We start from the raw sequence: 19959 nt of genomic DNA, 5'->3' as shown, positions 1-19959 counted from the left end.
AGGTCTCATTTTAAACCTCTTTTTATGGACTTTCATATGATATAACACAGCAGTGTATTTCAATAAAATTATAAAGCTTTCAAAATCAAAAATTTTGATTTTCTCAGAAAGCTATACTTTTAAAATTTTGAAAAACATCTAAAAAAAAATGTTCTTACTGTTCATAAATCCCCCAGCATAATATCAAGCATCCAGCCGGGCAATCTCCATAGTCAAATATAAACAGTAGAACTGAAGAGTCGTACTGAAGAGCTCAGTGTCTATTAACGGTTGTGGTACGTTACAGCGAACATGATGAAGCCGATACTACGTAGCTGTAACTTTTAAAGGCGACCGCATTATTTGTGGTCTTAAAGGGATAATGTATTTTAGTAAGGCTTTTACATTATAGAGGCAGCACCTCCTTAAATTATCCCTTTAAGACCACAAAGTATACTGTCTGGTTTAAAAGTAACGTCATTTACAGCCGCCGCCCTGTGAGCTCATCGCAATTCTTACAAATCACTATAAAACATTCGGCTTGACAAGTATGTAGGGAAAGTGACAGTCAGGTAATCCTTGTTGGGGGCAGTAGTATCGTGTTGGTGGTGGTCGCTAACATTACTGCCACTGCTTTCAACATGGCGCTATCATAGGATGCCAACTTTCTAAAAAGTCACTTTGTCAAATTCCTGCCCAGCTCGAGCTGACCTGGTCATGGGAAAGTGCTGATATAGTAACGTGTAAACATCTAGGAGCTCAGCTGAGCAGTAGGCCCCACAAGCTCACACAACGGGACTGCTGAGAAGAGTAAAATCCATCTGTCCTCGGTTGCAACACACTACCAAACTCTAAACTGTCTCTGGAAGCACAAGAACTGTTTGCCAGGAGCTTCGTGGATTGGGTTTCCTTGGCACAAGCCTCAGGTCACCATGTGCAATGCCAAACATCAACTAGAGTAAAGCACAACATTACTGGAGCAGTGGAAATGGATTCTCCGTAGTGACGAATATCGCTTCACCATTTGGCGGTCTGAAAGATGAATCTGGGTTTGACAGATGCTCCTTAGTTCCAGTGAAGGGAGATCTTAATGCTACAGCATATAATGACATTCTAGACAGTTGTGTTAAGTGTCAGTATTTACTATAGGCCATTAAATGTTAATGTGAAACATGATTTCACCAAAAGATTCCACGCTATGCACAGCCGAGACTTCTTCCCAGGTTGGCACGGGATATTAGTTACACAGCTGGGCGAGCCAGGTAACGCTGGCTGCTTGGCATGAGACACCTATTATGGTGCTGTAAGCGAGAGAATCCCACAGCGACTGAATATCACTGCTGACACGTCTCCATAGATAGAGGTGATGAGTCACACGCAGGGAATAGCAGCAACTGTTTGTGCTGACTTTTTCCATTTTGCACTTGAGAACACGACAGGTCCTCATTTCATATGATTAAAAGCTGGGTAGTCGGTGCCAAGAGCGTTACATAAACCCCAGCACCAGGGAACAACCCGACGTTCATCTGTCAGCTGGAGCAGAGAACTCAGCTTTAAAGGGAAAGTTCACATGAAATACAGGTAGCCCCTTATCAGATAATGCAAACTAGTAAGTCACTAAGAACTAGTGACATCACAAAATGCCTCATGGCTCAGAGATGTCGCTAATTCCTAGTTAAATGCATTCTCACAAATATTGGTTAAGCCCTCAGGATGGTCCCCTCTAGTTAAATAGTGACCAAGCTGCAGAACGCAAGGTGGAATTTGCACATGACAAATAGAAGTGGTACTGTGCAGTGTATATATGTACAGCATGGACATGACATAAATAGAAGTAGTACTGTGCAGTGTATATATGTACAGCATGAACGTGACATAAATAGAAGTGGTACTGTGCAGTGTATATATGTACATCATGGACATGACAAATAGAATTGGTACTGTGCAGTGTATATATGTACAGTATGGACATGACATACATAGAAGTGGTACTGTGTAGTGTATATATGTACAGTATGGACATGACACATAGAAGTGGTACTGTGTAGTGTATATATGTACAGCATGGACATGACATAACTAGAAGTGGTACTGTGCAGTGTATATATGTACAGCATGGACGACATAAATAGAAGTGGTACTGTGCAGTGTACATATGTACAGGATGGACATGACATAAATAGAAGTGGTACTGTGCAGTGTACATATGTACAGCATGGACATGACATAAATAGAAGTGGTACTGTGCAGTGTATATATGTACAGCATGGACATGACATAAATAGAAGTGGCACTGTGCAGTGTACATATGTACAGCATAAACATGACATAACTAGAAGTTGTACTGTGCAGTGTATATATGTACAGCATGCACATGACATAATAGAAGTGGTACTGTGCAGTGTACATATGTACAGCGTGGACATGACATAACTAGAAGTGGTACTGTGCAGTGTATATATGTACATCATGGACATGACAAATAGAATTGGTACTGTGCAGTGTATATATGTACAGTATGGACATGACATACATAGAAGTGGTACTGTGTAGTGTATATATGTACAGTATGGACATGACACATAGAAGTGGTACTGTGTAGTGTATATATGTACAGCATGGACATGACATAACTAGAAGTGGTACTGTGCAGTGTATATATGTACAGCATGGACGACATAAATAGAAGTGGTACTGTGCAGTGTACATATGTACAGGATGGACATGACATAAATAGAAGTGGTACTGTGCAGTGTACATATGTACAGCATGGACATGACATAACTAGAAATGGTACTGTGCAGTGTATATATGTACAGCATGGACATGACATAAATAGAAGTGGTACTGTGCAGTGTATATATGTATAGCATGGACATGACATAAATAGAAGTGACACTGTGCAGTGTATATATGTACAGCATGAACATGACATAAATAGAAGTGGTACTGTGTAGTGTACATATGTACAGCATGGACATGACATAAATAGAAGTGGTACTGTGCAGTGTATATATGTACAGCATGGACATGACATAATAGAAGTGGAACTGTGCAGTGTACATATGTACAGCATGGATATGACATAAATAGAAGTGGTACTGTGCAGTGTACATATGTACAGTATGGACATGACATAATAGAAGTGGTACTGTGCAGTGTACATATGTACAGCATGGACATGACATAATTAGAAGTGATACTGTGCAGTGTCCACACATTCAGCATAGCAAAACAATTCTGAATTGCGTACAAAACAGATATTAGGCAGCAGTGCTGTATTCAGATATGAAAACTAGAATTAGAACAGTAAAATGTACATAAAACGATTGAGGCATACAGTAAGCTGTACATTAATGTGATCACTGCTTTATATAAATCTGACCATCTAATTAAAATCATATTACTCTACAAATCTAATATTAATCTCCTCTCACACACAATTAAAATAAAACTATTACAATCAGTGTTACAGTGACTCACCCAGCGCTGACATCAGACTCAGTGATAACAGGACAGTTACTTTCTGTATTTTCTGTCAGACAAACACTGAGCATTAGATACAACACTATAAAAAATAATACACTAGAGCAGTGGTTCCCAAACTTTTGCAGTTCGTGGCACCCTTAGAGTCTCCAAATATTTTCAAGGCACCCCTCCAAAATAATTACTGAGCAGTCCTGTTTTAGAAGTAGTTGGGTCAAAAAATTGTAATATGTATTTAGGTCACGACAAAAATACTTATTTAGTTGTATGCAAAAATGCCCTCTCTGCATCCAGACACTCTGCCCCCTCTGTCACGCTGTCCCCTCCTCTGCCCCCTCTGTCACGCTGTCCCCCTCCTCTGCCCTCTGTCACGCTGTCCCCCTCCTCTGCCCTCTGTCACGCTGTCCCCCACCTCTGCCCCCTCTGTCACGCTGTCCCCTCCTCTGCCCCCTGTCACGCTGTCCCCCTCCGATGCCCTCTCTCACGCTGTCCCCCTCCTCTGCCCTCTGTCACGCTGTCCCCCTCCTCTGCCCTGTCACGCTGTCCCCCTCCTCTGCCCTCTCTCACGCTGCCCCCTCTGCAGCCCTCTGTCACGCTGCCCCCTCTGCAGCCCTCCGTCACGCTGCCCCCCTTTGCTGCCCCCTGTCACTCTGCCCCCTCTGCAGTCCTCTGTCACGCTGCCCCCTGTCACGCTGCCCCCCTCTACCCCCTCTGCATCCAGGCTCTCTGCCCCCAGGCACGCTGCCCCCTCTGCAGCCCTCTGTCACGCTGCCCCCTCTGCAGCCCTCTGTCTGGCTGCCGCCCTCTGCTGCCCCCTGTCACGCTGCCCCCCTCTGTCCCCCTCTGCTGCCCACTGTCCCCCTCCGCTGTCACACTGTCCCCCTCCGCTGTCACACTGTCCTCCTCTGCCCCGCTGTCACACTGTCCTCTGCTGCCCCGCTGTCACACTGTCCTCTGCTGCCCCGCTCTCACACTGTCCTCCGCTGCCCCGCTGTCACACTGTCCTCCTCTGCCCCGCTGTCACACTGTCCTCCTCTGCCCCGCTGTCACACTGTCTTCTGCTGCCCGGCTGTCACGATCCTTTTCACTCTGCCCCACGCCATCCATAAAAAAAAAAAGAGAACACAGAAACTTACCAATCCGCGCGGCGCCGGGACCCAGCAGCCTCCTCTCTCCCGCACCTGTCACTGAATATCGACGTCAGGGACAGCTGCTGCGGGAGAGAGGTATCCCCACAGTGACAGCAATGCGGCACCCCTGGGAGCCGCTGCGCACACTTTGGGAACCGCCGCACTAGAGAGAAAAGTGACGGTGGCCATTTTGTTGAGGCCAATGTTCATGAAAACCTAAGCAGATGCTCATGGAAATGTGTCCTAGGCTGCAGACAATGTGTTAGTGAAAGGGGGGTAATAAGTAACCCCCCATAAGTGCGCCCCTTGTAGACCGAGGAGGATGAAGGCGGCGGATTCACGTCTTTAGGTAGCGCTAAAAGATCCGGGCAGTTGGATTGTCGGTTACACTGAATCCGTCAGTAATACAGGGATACCCATCACAAGCTCTGCTTCTGGGTCTCTGCTGGTTTTTTCTAAATTGTGAAAAATAAAATCCTGTCCTTGTTCTTGGACGTGTAACAGCATCAACACTTCTATAAAGGACATCTATTCAGTATCCCTATACTTGACGCAATCCTACCAATTTCCTCTAAAAGTAAATTAACGACTCCTAATTACATGACAAAAGCTCTGAAGTGGTTTTTTTTCTATTTAACAATTTTTAGTAAGATATATTTGTTCCAATATGAATTAAAGTCCTAAGAGAACAAAAATTAACTTTGTTAGAATAAAAACAAAAGTTATTTCTAAAGAGACCGACATAAACATAAAAAATTAGTTTGGTCATTACGGGGGTAAAAAGATCTCAGTTCTACCATTGTCCCCTCTTCTATCTGACTGCTCTTAGTAGGTGCTGCATATACATGTAACATATACAGAATATAATTTATGAGTTCATTGTTCTGCCCCAAATATATAATTCATCAGTTACAGTTCATCTGTCACCTACACACAGTTCCTGCAGCCTCTGTGGCTGAATCAATATTCCTAAGATTGCAGTTTATTCAATAGGAACCAGTCTCCTCCATTCTTTGTACATGACGAGACATCTAACCCCATCTCAGCTGAGTGTCCAATATATTCTAATGTCTTCGACACATTTGATATGTAGAGTCTGAGAGTCACTTATTAGGTGACAGCATAGGGCAAGAATGATTACACAGATCATCTCAGAGCCATGTCAGGCAGTAGTCAAAGGGTTACTTATACCTGCTGACATCACCTGGGAAGTGGTAGTGAAAGGGTTATCTATACCTGCTGACATCACCTGGGAAGGGGAAGTGAAAGGGTTATCTATAACTGCTGACATCAGCTGGGAAGGGATAGTGAAAGGGTTATCTATACCTGCTGACATCACCTGGGAAGGGGAAGTGAAAGGGTTATCTATACCTGCTGACATCACCTGGGAAGTGGTAGTGAAAGGGTTATCTATACCTGCTGACATCACCTGGGAAGGGGTAGTGAAAGGGTTATCTATACCCGCTGACATCACCTGGGAAGGGGTAGTGAAAGGGTTATCTATACCTGCTATCGCCTGGTAAGGGGTAGTGAAAGGGTTATCTATACCTGCTGACATCACCTGGTAAGGGGTAGTGAAAGGGTTATCTATACCTGCTATTGCCTGGTAAGGGGTAGTGAAAGGGTTATCTATACCTGCTGGCATCACTTGGTAAGTGGCAGTAAAAGGGTTACCTATACCTGCTGGGAAGTAACCAGAAGGTAATAACTGGGATACAGTTTCTTGGAGGTTAGAAATAGTAAACCTGACACATTTAGCTCTGTTGATTCCTAATTCAGGAGCCGCTTCCAGGAAAGAATTAACTTTACTCTTGAAACGTTATCCGGAGTTTTGTAAACACAGAGCTGCCAACTGTCCCTAATATTTAAATATTTGGACTTGTAAATGTGCCTGTATTTCAACATTGACTAATCGTACAACACCGTCCCCCAATTCTGTGTTTGGATTTCAATGATCTCTTCTATTGTTTGTCCTTTAAAAGATCTTATTGGAGAGGTGCATGTAAAGCGCTGAGGATTGATCACATCTATACTGCGTCTTGCAGCAACGTGATATAAATGGTGACTGAAGATCACATGATGTAGATACCTGGTTGAAGGACTGTGTAGATTGCTAGCTCATGGGGACAAATATTGGAGGCCTATGGTAATAACACCAAACATCCCACAGCCTCCCATTGGGTTAGAAGGGGGGGGGGGTGCTGTTTATGTTTCTGGGGGTGCACAATTGCTGCCTTATAATAGAGAACACTCCCTATATTGACTCTGAGAATATATTGGGGTAATAAGTGGGATATTAGTTTCTTCTCTACATGTCGGACTATAAATGGTTAGCATTACACACCCGCTATATGAGGTGTCACCCAGCCCTGACCAGACATCCGTGGGGCTATAATAAGGTGGTTTAACAAGCACAGGACCCAGAGCTGTATTTAGAGATGATACTGCACTGAGCATTGTGGGTAAATACGCCCTAATCTGGCAATGGGGCACCCCAGATTTCTATGCCCCTCTATCTCCTCTTCATTATTTTTATCTTGTTTTAAATCACCACTAAGTATAACCATTTCTGTGCTGCCCTAGGCATGCACCTAAGTGTTCTATCTGTTGCACACAGTGTCGGCAGAGTTCACTTTATTAAAGTAATTCTATCGTTTTCAAATAAGCATTGCATAGGCGATTGTATTGTGTTTCTAACGCACAAAGTGATTTATTTTAGCAGATGTAAATAGTCAACAATTCAATACATTATTATATTATGATACAGTACAGTACAGCCAATACCAAAAGTTACATACATACCGCTGCGCTAACCACGGGCACCCCTGGACAGTGATTCACCTTTGAATACTGTGATCAAGTCTGAGGCTGGTGGGGGTGCCGCTATGATATATATTCAGTCAGTGTTACATAGTGAACAATAGAGATGACGTAGCTTGCTTCTATAGGTCCAGAAAAGGGTGGTTCCAGGGTAAACAGGTCATAGGCTGATTCAATCTAAGGAATCCAAAGGTGGGGGTCATCTCTCCAGGGGATATGCTCCAGTTACAATGAATTCATTAGCATTTCTCATTCTGATATCCCTCTGGCTATTTATTCCCTAACATCAATAACTAGAGTATGCAATATGCGATCTCTTCAGCGATGGAACCGGACAGCTGCTGATGAATAGGGGATTGGTATGATATCAGACATGAAACATTTCCCATAACCTAAACCTTAGATAACACTAAAGTGTACATATAATCATAATATATAAACTAATAATAAACCAAATACTGTCTGCTCATAAATTACTGTGTAATGGATCCAATATGAATATGAATTACATAAATAACTAAATGTTGTCATGCGAGTGTGTACGTGCGTATTTTACCGTGCGATCGCACCACGCGCTGTGTTGGGTGGTGAACGGATCTGTGTTACGTGGCGTACGAATCGCAATCGCACGGCAAAACAATATTAACCAATATACTTTCGTTCATCCAATTATACGACTTTGACAACTTCCACCACAGTCCAGTGTTGTAGGATATAAAGCGCTCACACTCCAAGATCCGCTGTCGTCTGCAATGAATGTTCTATTATAAATGCCCCTCTGATGTTTTACCTGTTAATAGTGCTACACAACAAGCAACCACAGGGGTATTATACCTACTGAACATCTCTTACTACAAAAAAAAGCAGATTTAAGTCTTCATTCTACATTATTTTGCAGATTGAGGACCATATTGATTAATTTACGGGGCTTTGCCCCATTAATTATCATCTGCCATCGCAAACTGATTTTTCAGCCCCATCTAATAAGCAAAATCTTCCCGCGATCTGAAGATCCCTCTATACCACAATACTCTCCCCATAGGCTTCAATGGCTAACACCATCTTCCACATAGAAACTGGGACGGGTTTTGTGTACAAAGTCAGTGGGACCACAGGAGATATCGATCCTTTAACGTTAAATAACTCTGATCCTCAATATTGCTGGATTTTATGCAGAAACTACATTGATAAATATGTCCCTGAATGTTCAGTGTAATTCTTGTGTGTTCTATCGGAGTCTACTGAAATCTTTACATTGTGATGTCGGCTTTTATGTCAATAGACGCAAATAGAAAATATGCAGAAGCAGATGGTTTTCTGTGTGAACATATATCTGTTATTCATTAACATTCACTAAATGGCAATGTCTGCTCCTCGTGTAGAAAGCTCCCATTTCCCATTTGTGTAATTCATTAATTTAACCCGTTCAGTTCTAATGGATTCTAAAACCTCAGTTTAAACTACAAGGTACGAATGAGCTGGAAAATGAATAATATGAGATATTAAGCTGGTGCTAGGACTGTTATGTGCACGGGGCTGCCCCATCCAGAGGGACCCTATACTAGGATTTTACCAGATTGCAATACTTCAATTTTCTTGTAACTATTTCATGTTATATGTTGTTTAATTAGCACTAAAACAACAACTCCAAAGGTGACCCTGGCTGAGGAGCTGGAGTCCCTAATAGATCCCACTAGAGGGCCGTATGGGGTATATGGGCATTCTGCTTTAGAGGAATATACATATACCCATAGGCAGGGGCTGGCCAGTCCCATAGTGAGCTACCATGGCCTGGGTCACTGAGCATTGTTGTTCCTTTAAAATGTTCCTAATAGATTTAGAGATTTTGGTAGTACATCATATTTGTCAAATAGAGCAATGGATTACCGTTAGCCAGGGGCGGGCTTACAATGACAGGTAAGACACCTGTCACAATAAGCCCCGCCCCCACACTGTTGTAAAGCGCAGACAAAGTCCCCAACTAGGAAGGTCCCGCCCCTCTCTGTTGTGAACTGGACCTTCTGGTGCCCCAGTGTTTTGGAGCTACAGGACTGTGTGTACTGAGAATAAAAGTTGCTGCAAGTCTGGACACATTATTAAACAGCTGCCTGGCTACACTCAGGTGCAAACGCAGGATTTGTAGAGAGGGGTTTCCACACCACGCCACCAGTGAGCGTGACCAGCATGTATGGGGGCGTCGTTATAACATTATAGACAGTGCTTTGCTGCTTTCCAACTCTTCCTATCCCTATAATATACATGAGCAATGTTGCGTGCACTACTGTTAGGTGCATGCCAAGACATTCAGCGCTATCTGGTTCTCACGAAACACAAAACATAAAAAACAAAAATAGGTGCAGATACACTCCACCCTAATCACAATGTAAACTTGTTCAGTCCTTCATTTGCAAATATTGTGAAACAGTTCATATATTCATTCCTATCTTGCAGAGATGTTAATGGTGATCTTTTCACATCATAAGTGGTTTATTTCAAAGAAATAAGCACCTCCCCATCACCTTCGTGGTAACAATATAAGATGGACTCCTACCAGATTGTAGAATATTGTGGGCTTGTAAGTATTTAGAGGACTTCTCCCAACTTAGAATTCCTGTATATCAAATATCTCGCTGTTCATCTCCTCTCCAACATGGATGACATCAGTTCCTATCCAGATTCCTAGACTTACAGCTACAGCCACACGTGATGTCCTTTGACGCAGGGAGCGCAGCGGGAACACTGTCACATACCAGCGATCCACACTCATAGCAGTCAGGGTCACACAGGTAGCTTGAACTGACACTTGCTGGATATAGTTAACAAACTTGCACATAAATTCCCCAAATATCCACCCAGGAAGAGGATACAAAGCGGCAGTTATAGGGACACAGCATACCAGAAATATTATATCTGTTGTGGCCAGGTTAGCAAATTAGAGGTAGAAAGTGGTTCAGGGGGTGGGCTGGATCCTGGGGTGGAAGCGCCATATTCTACAATCTGGTAGGAGTCCATCTTATATTGTTACCACGAAGGTGATGGGGAGGTGCTTATTCCTTTGAAATAAACCACTTATGATGTGAAAAGATCACCATTAACATCTCTGCAAGATAGGAATGAATATATGAACTGTTTCACAATATTTGCAAATGAAGGACTGAACAAGTTTACATTGTGATTAGGGTGGAGTGTATCTGCACCTATTTTTGTTTTTTATGTTTTGTGTTTCGTGAGAACCAGATAGTGCTGAATGTCTTGGCATATTACTGTTATTTGATTGTTTTAGGTTGTATACCCTTTTTCCAAGATTTTGGCTGCAGTCAGGATCATAGAGCGCTGTGTTAGTGGTTACTAAAACCTCCAACTGTTAGGTGCACGCAGCTCTCCATTTTCAAGCAGAGCCGTGAGAAGCAGGGGCAGGGTCCAGCCACCTCAATTATACAGTGCCCCAGGTTTGGAGGGGGGTTTCCAGGTACTAGGAACCCCCCCGTTTGCCCATGACACTGGTAACGTAATGTACACGGGGAGAGTTGTAATGAAGCACTGTACTGTACAGCATGTTTCTGGTACTGCAGTGTTATAATACATTTGATTTAACTTGCACTGTATATGTTTGTAATAAAGAATGGCCCTAATTTACACATACCTGCTAGTCTGAGTCTAGGGTATATTTACTAAACTGCAGGTTTGAAAAAGTGATGTTGCCTATAGCAACCAATCAGATTCTATCTGTCCTTTTGTAGAATGCACTAAATAGATAACTAGAATATGATTGGTTGCTATAGGCAACATCTCCACTTTTTCAAACCTGCAGTTTAGTAAATATACCCTTAAGTATGACAACAGGCTCGTTCTGCTTTTGCAGCTTCTTTCCAATTGCAATAGCCTGGGTTTAATTAGTTAATTGATGTTACACAAATTCCTTTAAAATCAGCCACACAACTGCAGACTATTGCGTTTGGATAATTAATGGGAAAAGCAGAAATAAGCTTATCTGGTTAAATGATATATGTTAATCAATCATGAAAAACTTAGGGATCATGTTTGCTGGACATCAGGGGGTCTCCTATGTAACATGTGACCAGCAATCATTGAGGGGCTACAGAGTAGAACATTATTTGTGAAATTACAAGTGAGTAATGGAAACTGACCTCCACTGGGTTATTTTCAGGGCATCCTGCCGGGTTGATATTCTGACAAGTAAAAAAAATCCCAAAACACTAGTTTAGTTCAAATAGTAATTATGTATCCTCATAATCCAGTTTTATATCAGACGTTCACCATTGCCCGGAGCCCACATTTAAACTCATCTCAGCCATTCTTATTAGAGAGAAGAGCTCACTGTGATCTAGTTATAAGAAGACTGAAAGAGAAAATCAGTACAATAACAAAGCAGGAATCTAAAGGCAAAAATACCCCACGGTTATAAATTACCTTGAAAGGCACCTTACACTGTTTCTACTGAGAACAATCACCAGTTACATTTGTTACAAGGTCTGCTCTGGTGTTGCCAGTAAGCTCTGCCCCCTTTCTGATAAGCCACACCCCTTTTTCATATTGAGGGTCAGGAAATGATAAGTGCAAGACTCAGATATAAACTTCCCCTCACCCTCAGGCTAGGCCATGTGAATGAGACATTACCAGCAGATCATGGGTTAAAGAGGGTGTTTCCCACTAAGGACACACATTAGGCTACTTGTACTTTGAATCTCTAGAAGTCTATGACTTCCCAGTTACAATATAAATACTATATATATAGATAAAGTTATATATAGGAATAAACTGACAGTTATAATGAGTTTAGGGATTTATCACCCTTGAGCTGTATCCTGTTAGGTCAATACTGAGGACAGTGAGTGAGATCCAGCTTCTATCTCAATGTAGATTAATCATGTCCAGATCCTGGATGACCCAGTTCACTGATCCCAATTCCTTTCTCCAAGTATTGAGACTGACTTTGTCCTTCCAGCCTCCCCTCCCCCTTAATCCTATTCCAAATAACCTTGTATGCTTGCAAATGCAATGGTGTCTGTGCCTACCTCTATCCCTCCCTTGGGTGGGGAGACCCCGTTCCCCCATGTTGCTCCATCAGTAGAGGAGAAGCTGGTTCTACAGCCATCTCTCATGCTCCTTGTTTTTATTCTCATCCCGTGTGTAGTCCTGCTCTTTTTCCTCAATTGCTTCCTGCTCTTCCACCGCTTACCAGTCCTCTCACTAAAGAAGAGGGCTAAGCGAAGAGGGGTATTAAGGGTCAATAACCCCTGTATTAGGAATGACAAAACTGGCCATAAAAGGTTAAAACCCAACTGTCTAAATACAGTGACTAAATCCTTCTGTAATGGCCATTGTGACAGTATCAGTCAAGGATTGGAGGCCACGCTGGCACTTGGAGAATGCGCTCAGATGTTCCAGGATAGACTCCGGTCTAGAGAATATTGTAACAAAGTGGATGAGACCCCAAGACACCCTTACTCCCTGCGTCCACCCCGTCTGGTGTCCATGCCTTGCTGCTCTTCCAGATCCTGTGGCGTAACTCAGGAGAGGGAGATGAGCTGGAATGAGGTGGAGGATGGAGGAGGAGGCATAAGGTCCTACAGTGACCAAGAGACGGAACACAACGCAGCTCCACCCAATACTCCAGCAGCTGCAGCGAACACTCCAGGGGTGAGAACACTGTCTTTATCTGGTGATCATGAAGATTAGAGTCATGAACTATTCCAACACTGTATGGTGCTGATGTTAATATAAATCACAATATCCATCATGTTGGAATAGTGTCCAGTGGTCAGGTCATGTTGGAGGTGTAGTGTCCTATGTCTGTATATAGTGTAATAGAATTGTATTATGATCATGCCCAGTGGTCAGGTCATGTTGGGGGTGTAGTGTCCTATGTCTGTATAGAGTGTAATAGAATTGCATTATGATCATGTCCAGTGGTCGGGTCATGTTATGGATGTAGTGTCCTATGTCTGTATAGAGTGTAATAGAATTGTATTTTGATCATGTCCAGTGGTCAGGTCATGTTGGTGGTGTAGTGTCCTATGTCTGTATAGAGTGTAATAGAATTGTATTATGATCATGTCCAGTGGTCAGGTCATGTTGGGGGTGTAGTGTCCTATGTCTGTATAGAGTGTAATAGAAATGTATTATGATCATGTCCAGTGGTCAGGTCATGTTGGGGGTGTAGTGTCCTATGTCTGTATAGAGTGTAATAGAATTGTACTATGATCATGTCCAGTGGTCAGGTCATTTATAGTCTATGTCCTCTTTCCCCGATAAGGTCATGTGGGTAAGACTTTCCACCTAGACAGATATCTGTGAAGTCAACTCTGAATTTCTTTTAACACTCCACCAAAATGGCTTCATAGTGGTCCCTTGTTTGTTAGTGGTCTCAGTCCAGTGGGAACCTTAACCCTCAGCCAGTACTGATCCAAATCCCTCTTGTCTACTGGATTCGCTTCTTATAGTCTCCCCGGTCCCATTCTCCTTGCCCAGGTCAGCAGGGGGAAGTCTCAGCCCAAGTCAGTGTCCATTGTTTTTTCTTATCTTAAGGGGATGGTGCGAAGAACAGTTTAGGGTCCTTCTCCCCTGGGATCTCCTGTTGGGGATCTGCTGTTGCTCCACACAGGTTGGTGATAATCAATGGAGACAATGAGGTGTACAGCAAGCAAACAATAGTGATTGATTAATGTAATACAGGTGGGGGGGTTTGATGCGTTTTTTAAATGGTGTATATTGGAATGGCATTCTGCAAAAAAAACATCTGGCCATATTGGACAGAGGTCATTACACAGCACTTATTGTCAGGCATATGGTCCTCACCATGACACCAGATGGACCTTTGCAACTTTTAATTCCATAAAAGCTCAACACCCAAAGGCTGCTACTGATTGCTTAATATCATACTGTGGTATTTGGAAGAAGTCAGCATCCGATTTATAACTAGAACAGGCAAAGGCTTGTTGCCAACAGAATCTGGGTTCAACCAGTCAATGAGTGACCTGTCTACTTCTACTGTATTTTGAGGTTTTGTAAGTGATTATAGATTGTTTTGCTCTTCACTGATATAATGTTTTGCAGCAGTGGACTAGCAGCAGACTCATTAAACAGAAAAGAAGCCTGTTTAAAGTGCTTGTTAGTATTCAGCTACTGTATCAAGTACTCATAGAGGTAGTCTAGAGATTCACAGCTGAGCGAGTACAGGGGTTTGTAGAGGAGAAGAGCCTGGATAGCAGGAGAAGAGTGGTGTTATGGCTCCCACTGAAAGTTGCCTTTCCTGTAGAGAGTGATATTCACACAGGTACGCTGATGCCCCCGGGACTTGTGCTCTTAGTAGTAATAACTTATGGTAGGTGTCAGGTAGTCAAGCTGTATAGAGACTGGTGGACCAGAACACCAGGTGGTAAATGAAAGTGTATTCGGACTGCAAAATGGTCAATGCAGGCAGCAAACGGGGAAACCAAAGACAAGCCAGAGGGTCAGGGCAGGCAGCGAACAAGGGAGGTTCAGAATCAAGGGCAAGGGTCGAGACGGGCAGCAGACCGAGAATATCCAGGGACGGACAAGGTCAGGCAACAAATAATCAGCAGAAGGCAGGGTATCAGTAACACAGCAGACTTCATGAAGATGAAGGGCAACAATGGTATAATATGCAGGGAGGCTATTTAAAGTACTAGTTGGAAATCACAGGGCTTCAAAGGAGATGACCCCTGTGCAGTGATACACTGTCAGATCACCCTGACTGCAGATTGGCCAGAAGAAGCATCCCGACTGCTTTGCAACCTGGTTGTCTAGCAACATCTGGAACGGATGAAACACAGAGAGTCATCGCAATAGCACGGCAGGGGCGAGAGTGGGTCCAGAGAGTAGGATTAGAGGAGAGGGCAAGAGTGGGCCCAAAGAGCAGGACAAGAGGAGGGGGCGAAAGTGGGCCCAGAGAGCAGGACAAGAGGAGGGGGCGAGAGTGGGCCCGGAGAGCAGGACAAGAGGAGGGGGCGAGAGTGGGCCCGGAGAGCAGGACAAGAGGAGGGGGCGAGAGTGGGCCCGGAGAGCAGGACAAGAGGAGGGGGCGAGAGTGGGCCCGGAGAGCAGGACAAGAGGAGTGGGCGAGAGTAGGCCCGGAGAGCAGGACAAGAGGAGTGGGTGAGAGTGGGCCCGGAGTGCAGGACACAAGGAGGAGGCAAAAATGGGCCCGGAGAGCAGGACAAGAGGAGGGGGCGAGAGTGGGCCCAGAGAGCAGGACAAGAGGAGGGGGCGAGAGTGGGCCAGAAGAGCAGGACACGAGGAGGAGGAAAAAATGGGCCCGGAGAGCAGGACAAGAGGAGGGGGCGAGAGTGGGCCCAGAGAGAAGGACAAGAGGAAGGGGTGAGAGTGGGCAAGGAGAACAGGACAAGAGGAGGGGGCGAGAGTGGGCCCAGAGAGCAGGGCAAGAGGAGGGGGCGAGAGTTGGCCCAGAGAGCAGGGCAAGAGGAGGGGGCGAGAGTGGGCCTGGAGAGTAGGACAAGAGGAGGGGGCAAGAGTGGGCCCAGGGAGTAGGACAAGAGGAGGGGGCGAGAGTGGGCCCAGAGAGTAGGACAAGAGGAGGGGGCTAGAGTGGGCCTGGAGAGTAAGACAGGAGGAGAGGGCGAGAGTGGGCCTGGAGAGTAAGACAGGAGGAGGGAAGGGGGAGCAACTTTATGATAGCAAGATGAGAAAAGAGGATACCGGAGTCTATTTCATATAATATATCCAGTATTTGCATGTCCCACGCTATCAAGACCAGTGTTACCTCTATTGACCCATTTCTTTCCAGACAACCACTCCGAAAGTGAAGTTTTGCCATAAAACCAGTACGCAAATGAAACCTCTTGGTGAAGCTGTGCCGTTCACCCCTCTGGGCTCTTTACTGTTTGACCGTGCCAGTAGCATCTGCCAGCAGAACACGCCAACTTCCGCCATCAGCAGCTTCCCTGGGCCAGGGCTGGACAGCGACTTTGGGGTCAGTGCAGGTCAGTACATATATATGTCAGCCTAGGTTAATGCAGTAGGAAGATAAGTGGGAGCAGATGGTGGCAGGTACTGTGGTGGTTTGTGTACAGGCTGATAATGAGCTGGTGGTAGCTCGATGTAACGACCAGTTCTGTGATGGTGCCAGGCTGTTTGCGGTGTGTTGTATTGTTTGCATCTGCACTGGTATCAGTCATAGTTTGTCATTTGTCCTCCATGCAGGTATCTCTCTGCACATCTTATCCTCAGACAGTGACTCCCAGTCCTGGGCGTCCGGGATGGAATGGGATTACTATGACCCCTGCTATATGAGGAAGAACCGACTTCGCAGGGAGAACAGACAGCATCACAATCTCCCAGTCATCTGCAGCAGGCAATACTGGGTATAACTGGAAGTATTCCATCCTGAGGACTCGTACGGAGCTCATCAACTCCCGTTTACCTGCCCTCCCCAAACCGCACTCTCCTAAACTCCCATACTGCGTTCCCAGTATCTCCTCTTAGTATGAGAAGATGTACTGAAAGGTCCTTACTATCTCATGTGACAACCCCCAAGTCTTCTAACCCATGCCCCCAACCCTCAATCTTATCCATGTATAGATAATTCTGACCCAGTCCTTACATTCTGTCCTCGCTCACCAGCCAACCCCTCTATATCACGGGAAAGTTTAACCCATATCCCCAAATTTTCGCCCCCACTTAATAGCACTACCTTTTATGATACCAGAATATGTACACAGAATCCTGACCTATGCCCCCATATTCTTTTCTCACTTCGTAGCATTGCCCCTTGTTACCTATGAATACGTACACAGAATCCTGACCCATAATCTATAATCTCACTCACAAGGGCAATCAATCACTCTTAACCACTTAGATGTATAGAAAACCACGCCCACTCCCCAATTTTGCAGTCATTCACTAGTACACCCATTTAGCTAACCCATGATTAAGTGCATGAGACCCTGATCCCACATTGTACCCTCACTCTAAAGCCCCCTTCCCCCCCCACGTGCAGGAAATTCGAACTCCTGTTCTTATATTCCATCCTCACTCAACAGCCCACCTCCTCTTATCTTATTTAAGTACAGGTAATTCTGTTCTCACCCACTATCCCACCCCCTTATATTTAATCCCCTTTCCCACAAATATAGTGAATACAAACCCACACCCTTGTGCGAGATGCACATATTATTCCCATTGTCCCTCCTATAAAACACTGCGGCGCTACCTTCCCTTCCAGATCCCCCAATCCCACCCTGCACAATATCACCTACTATAATCATTGGACAGAGCTTGACACCTGATATATCCATATACCCCAACCCTCATAGTGCCCCTATGTTCTCCTGTCATCCTTCTCTTCCAGGATACCCTCACCACCTAACCTGCAGCATTCTCGCTCTTCTGAGAGCAGATATTTTCTTATTTATTAAGGAAAATATCTATTTTATGGATGCATTCTATATTTTAACACCTGTTTACATTATAGTGAGAATTAACAATGATTTTACTTATCCCCTGGACATGATGGGGTTAATTCCTAAACTATATCTATGATGAGGCAGCTAATTTTTTTGTTCGGGTCCTTTTCAAGCAATTTGGGAGACGGTCGTTTCGGGAGAATTTGAATAAAGACCATAACATTTGTAAATGCACCTTAGATAATGAATGTGCTGTATAACCGTACTGTATGTATAATTGTTTGCTCTTTATATATGTTTATACCTGTATTGTTATGTCCTATTTTATATGTCGTATGTAAAGCGCTCAACATTCCTACAAGCTGTGATTATCCGGCACAAACTGGCTGGGCATTCTGGAACTTATAGTTCCACAACAGCTGGAGACCTACACGATGCCACCTCCGGTTCCGAATGCAAGTTAAGGAACAATGATCTAAATACCTTGTAAATGTATTGTATAAGATTCACTCTAGCTGAACATTGTAATATATTTCATTAAGTGATGTATTGATATTATTTAGATACATTCATTAGATAGATTTAGCGCATTTCGCGGTTAGAGGTTCATCCCGTGTGATTGCTCATCTATTTTAATGAATAGTCACAGTGGCTGATTATATTTCATTTTACACAACATATTCTACAAATCTGATGAGATATCTTGTAGCAACTGGAGTTTGCACCAAAAGTAATGTATATAACATGGATTCGCTGCACAAGACAGATGTATATTATGTGTATATCTAATCCTAATACCTCCTTTCTACCCTTATGTGTAAGTGTCCCCGTATGGGATATCTGTCTTACATCTTTCTGTAACGTGCTGTTCAGTACCGTGTACCACTAATCAATATTATTCTCTCTGCATTATGGTATCCACTAATTTGTATTTAATGTCAGTTTATTTTTATTAATTCCCGCTGTGTCAATTTTGATCAACTACATCTAAGAACTAAATTATGTCACAATTTGTGCACCGTGTATTATTTTTGGGGTGTTTCTGGGGCTGTATAACTGATCCCAGTCTGATTCCTCTCCTTCACGTATGTCCCATTATTTATGTAAAATCTCTGTGCTGTGTTGAGTTGTTATGTTTATGTTTTGGGCAGTTACAAATGTTGATTATGTCGCTATGAGTTTCTGATTGCCGGGCCTTAGCTAGCGCACAGAGACCGTCAAAATGAAAATGATTTTAATTCACATATATTGAAAGTCTGATTTATTTATATAGTCTTTTATTAAAGGTTCCAGAGCTTTTTATTTCTTTTGTTCTTTGCTTTCCTCTGGAAAACATCAATAAATCACGTGTGTGAAGAAACTCTTCAGAAATATACACCCTGTTTAGCCAACAACATTGTAAGACGGCAGAACCAAATTTACCAAATAGGCAAATAAGGCACATGCTATGGTAAGAGAGGGGCAGCATTGGAATGGTGTAATTAATCTTTTTTTTTTCTTTTAATTTGACATATTACAGTGTACATGGTCTTTATCAAGATAGAGAAGAGATGTTGTTTGGACAGCTTCCAATCAAAGTGTGGTGTATATCTGGGAATACATTATATCAGGGCAATGCTCAGTCCTGAGAAGTCATTTAAAACAACAACAGAACCTTAAACATTGTTGTTTTGACGTTCAATAGAATATAAAAATGTTAATTGCACTATAACATATTCAAATACTTTTTTAGGTTCTTCCGCAAAGGCACACTAATGTCAGAGGATAGAGCAGGAGACTGGTTTGTGCTCTATACAGTTCTCTCTCCTCCCTGCACTGTGTCAGTAGACAGGTCACACAGCAGCAGGGATCTCACACCACTTACTACACACTAATGTCAGGGATTAGAGCAGGAGACTAGTTTGTTTTCTGTACAGTTCTCTCTCTTCAGTCTACTGATACAGTGCAGTCAGGACAGGTCACACAGCAGTCAGACTCTCAAATAAAACCATTGTAATCTATAAAGTCTAGGTTGTGACATGCTTTATATGGATTGCTTGTTGTGTTTAGCTTGGCAAAGCCTACAATAATAATTAACACAACAAGTTTACTGGTACAAAATATCTGTAAGATACATTTTGGGTGCTTTGTAAAGACTT

At 43.5% G+C, this 19959-nt stretch overlaps 1 protein-coding gene across 1 annotated transcript; it reads left to right on the top strand.

The window, feature by feature from the left end:
- Window positions 1-12209: 12209 nt before the first annotated feature.
- Window positions 12210-18923, top strand: LOC142110092 (protein huluwa-like). Its single transcript, XM_075193750.1, has 3 exons — window positions 12210-13076; window positions 16204-16399; window positions 16620-18923. Exons 1-3 carry the CDS (start codon window positions 12420-12422, stop codon window positions 16784-16786), a joined length of 1020 nt encoding a protein of 339 aa, XP_075049851.1. The 5' UTR covers window positions 12210-12419; the 3' UTR covers window positions 16787-18923.
- Window positions 18924-19959: the final 1036 nt, after the last annotated feature.

The sequence above is a fragment of the Mixophyes fleayi genome, chromosome 1 (assembly GCF_038048845.1).
Source record: "Mixophyes fleayi isolate aMixFle1 chromosome 1, aMixFle1.hap1, whole genome shotgun sequence".
NCBI classification, from domain to species: domain Eukaryota; kingdom Metazoa; phylum Chordata; class Amphibia; order Anura; family Limnodynastidae; genus Mixophyes; species Mixophyes fleayi.
The sequence above is the reverse complement of the archived record's forward strand: the minus strand, read 5'-3'. Positions and strand labels throughout refer to the sequence as shown.

Excerpts from the sequence above, each read along its gene's own strand:
- LOC142110092 (XM_075193750.1), top strand. The coding sequence starts at position 12,420 with ATGCTTGCAAATGCAATGGTGTCTGTGCCTACCTCTATCCCTCCCTTG. Across the intron at positions 13,077-16,203 it reads CTGCAGCGAACACTCCAGGG|ACAACCACTCCGAAAGTGAA; the intron begins GTGAGAACACTG and ends ATTTCTTTCCAG. Across the intron at positions 16,400-16,619 it reads CGACTTTGGGGTCAGTGCAG|GTATCTCTCTGCACATCTTA; the intron begins GTCAGTACATAT and ends TCCTCCATGCAG.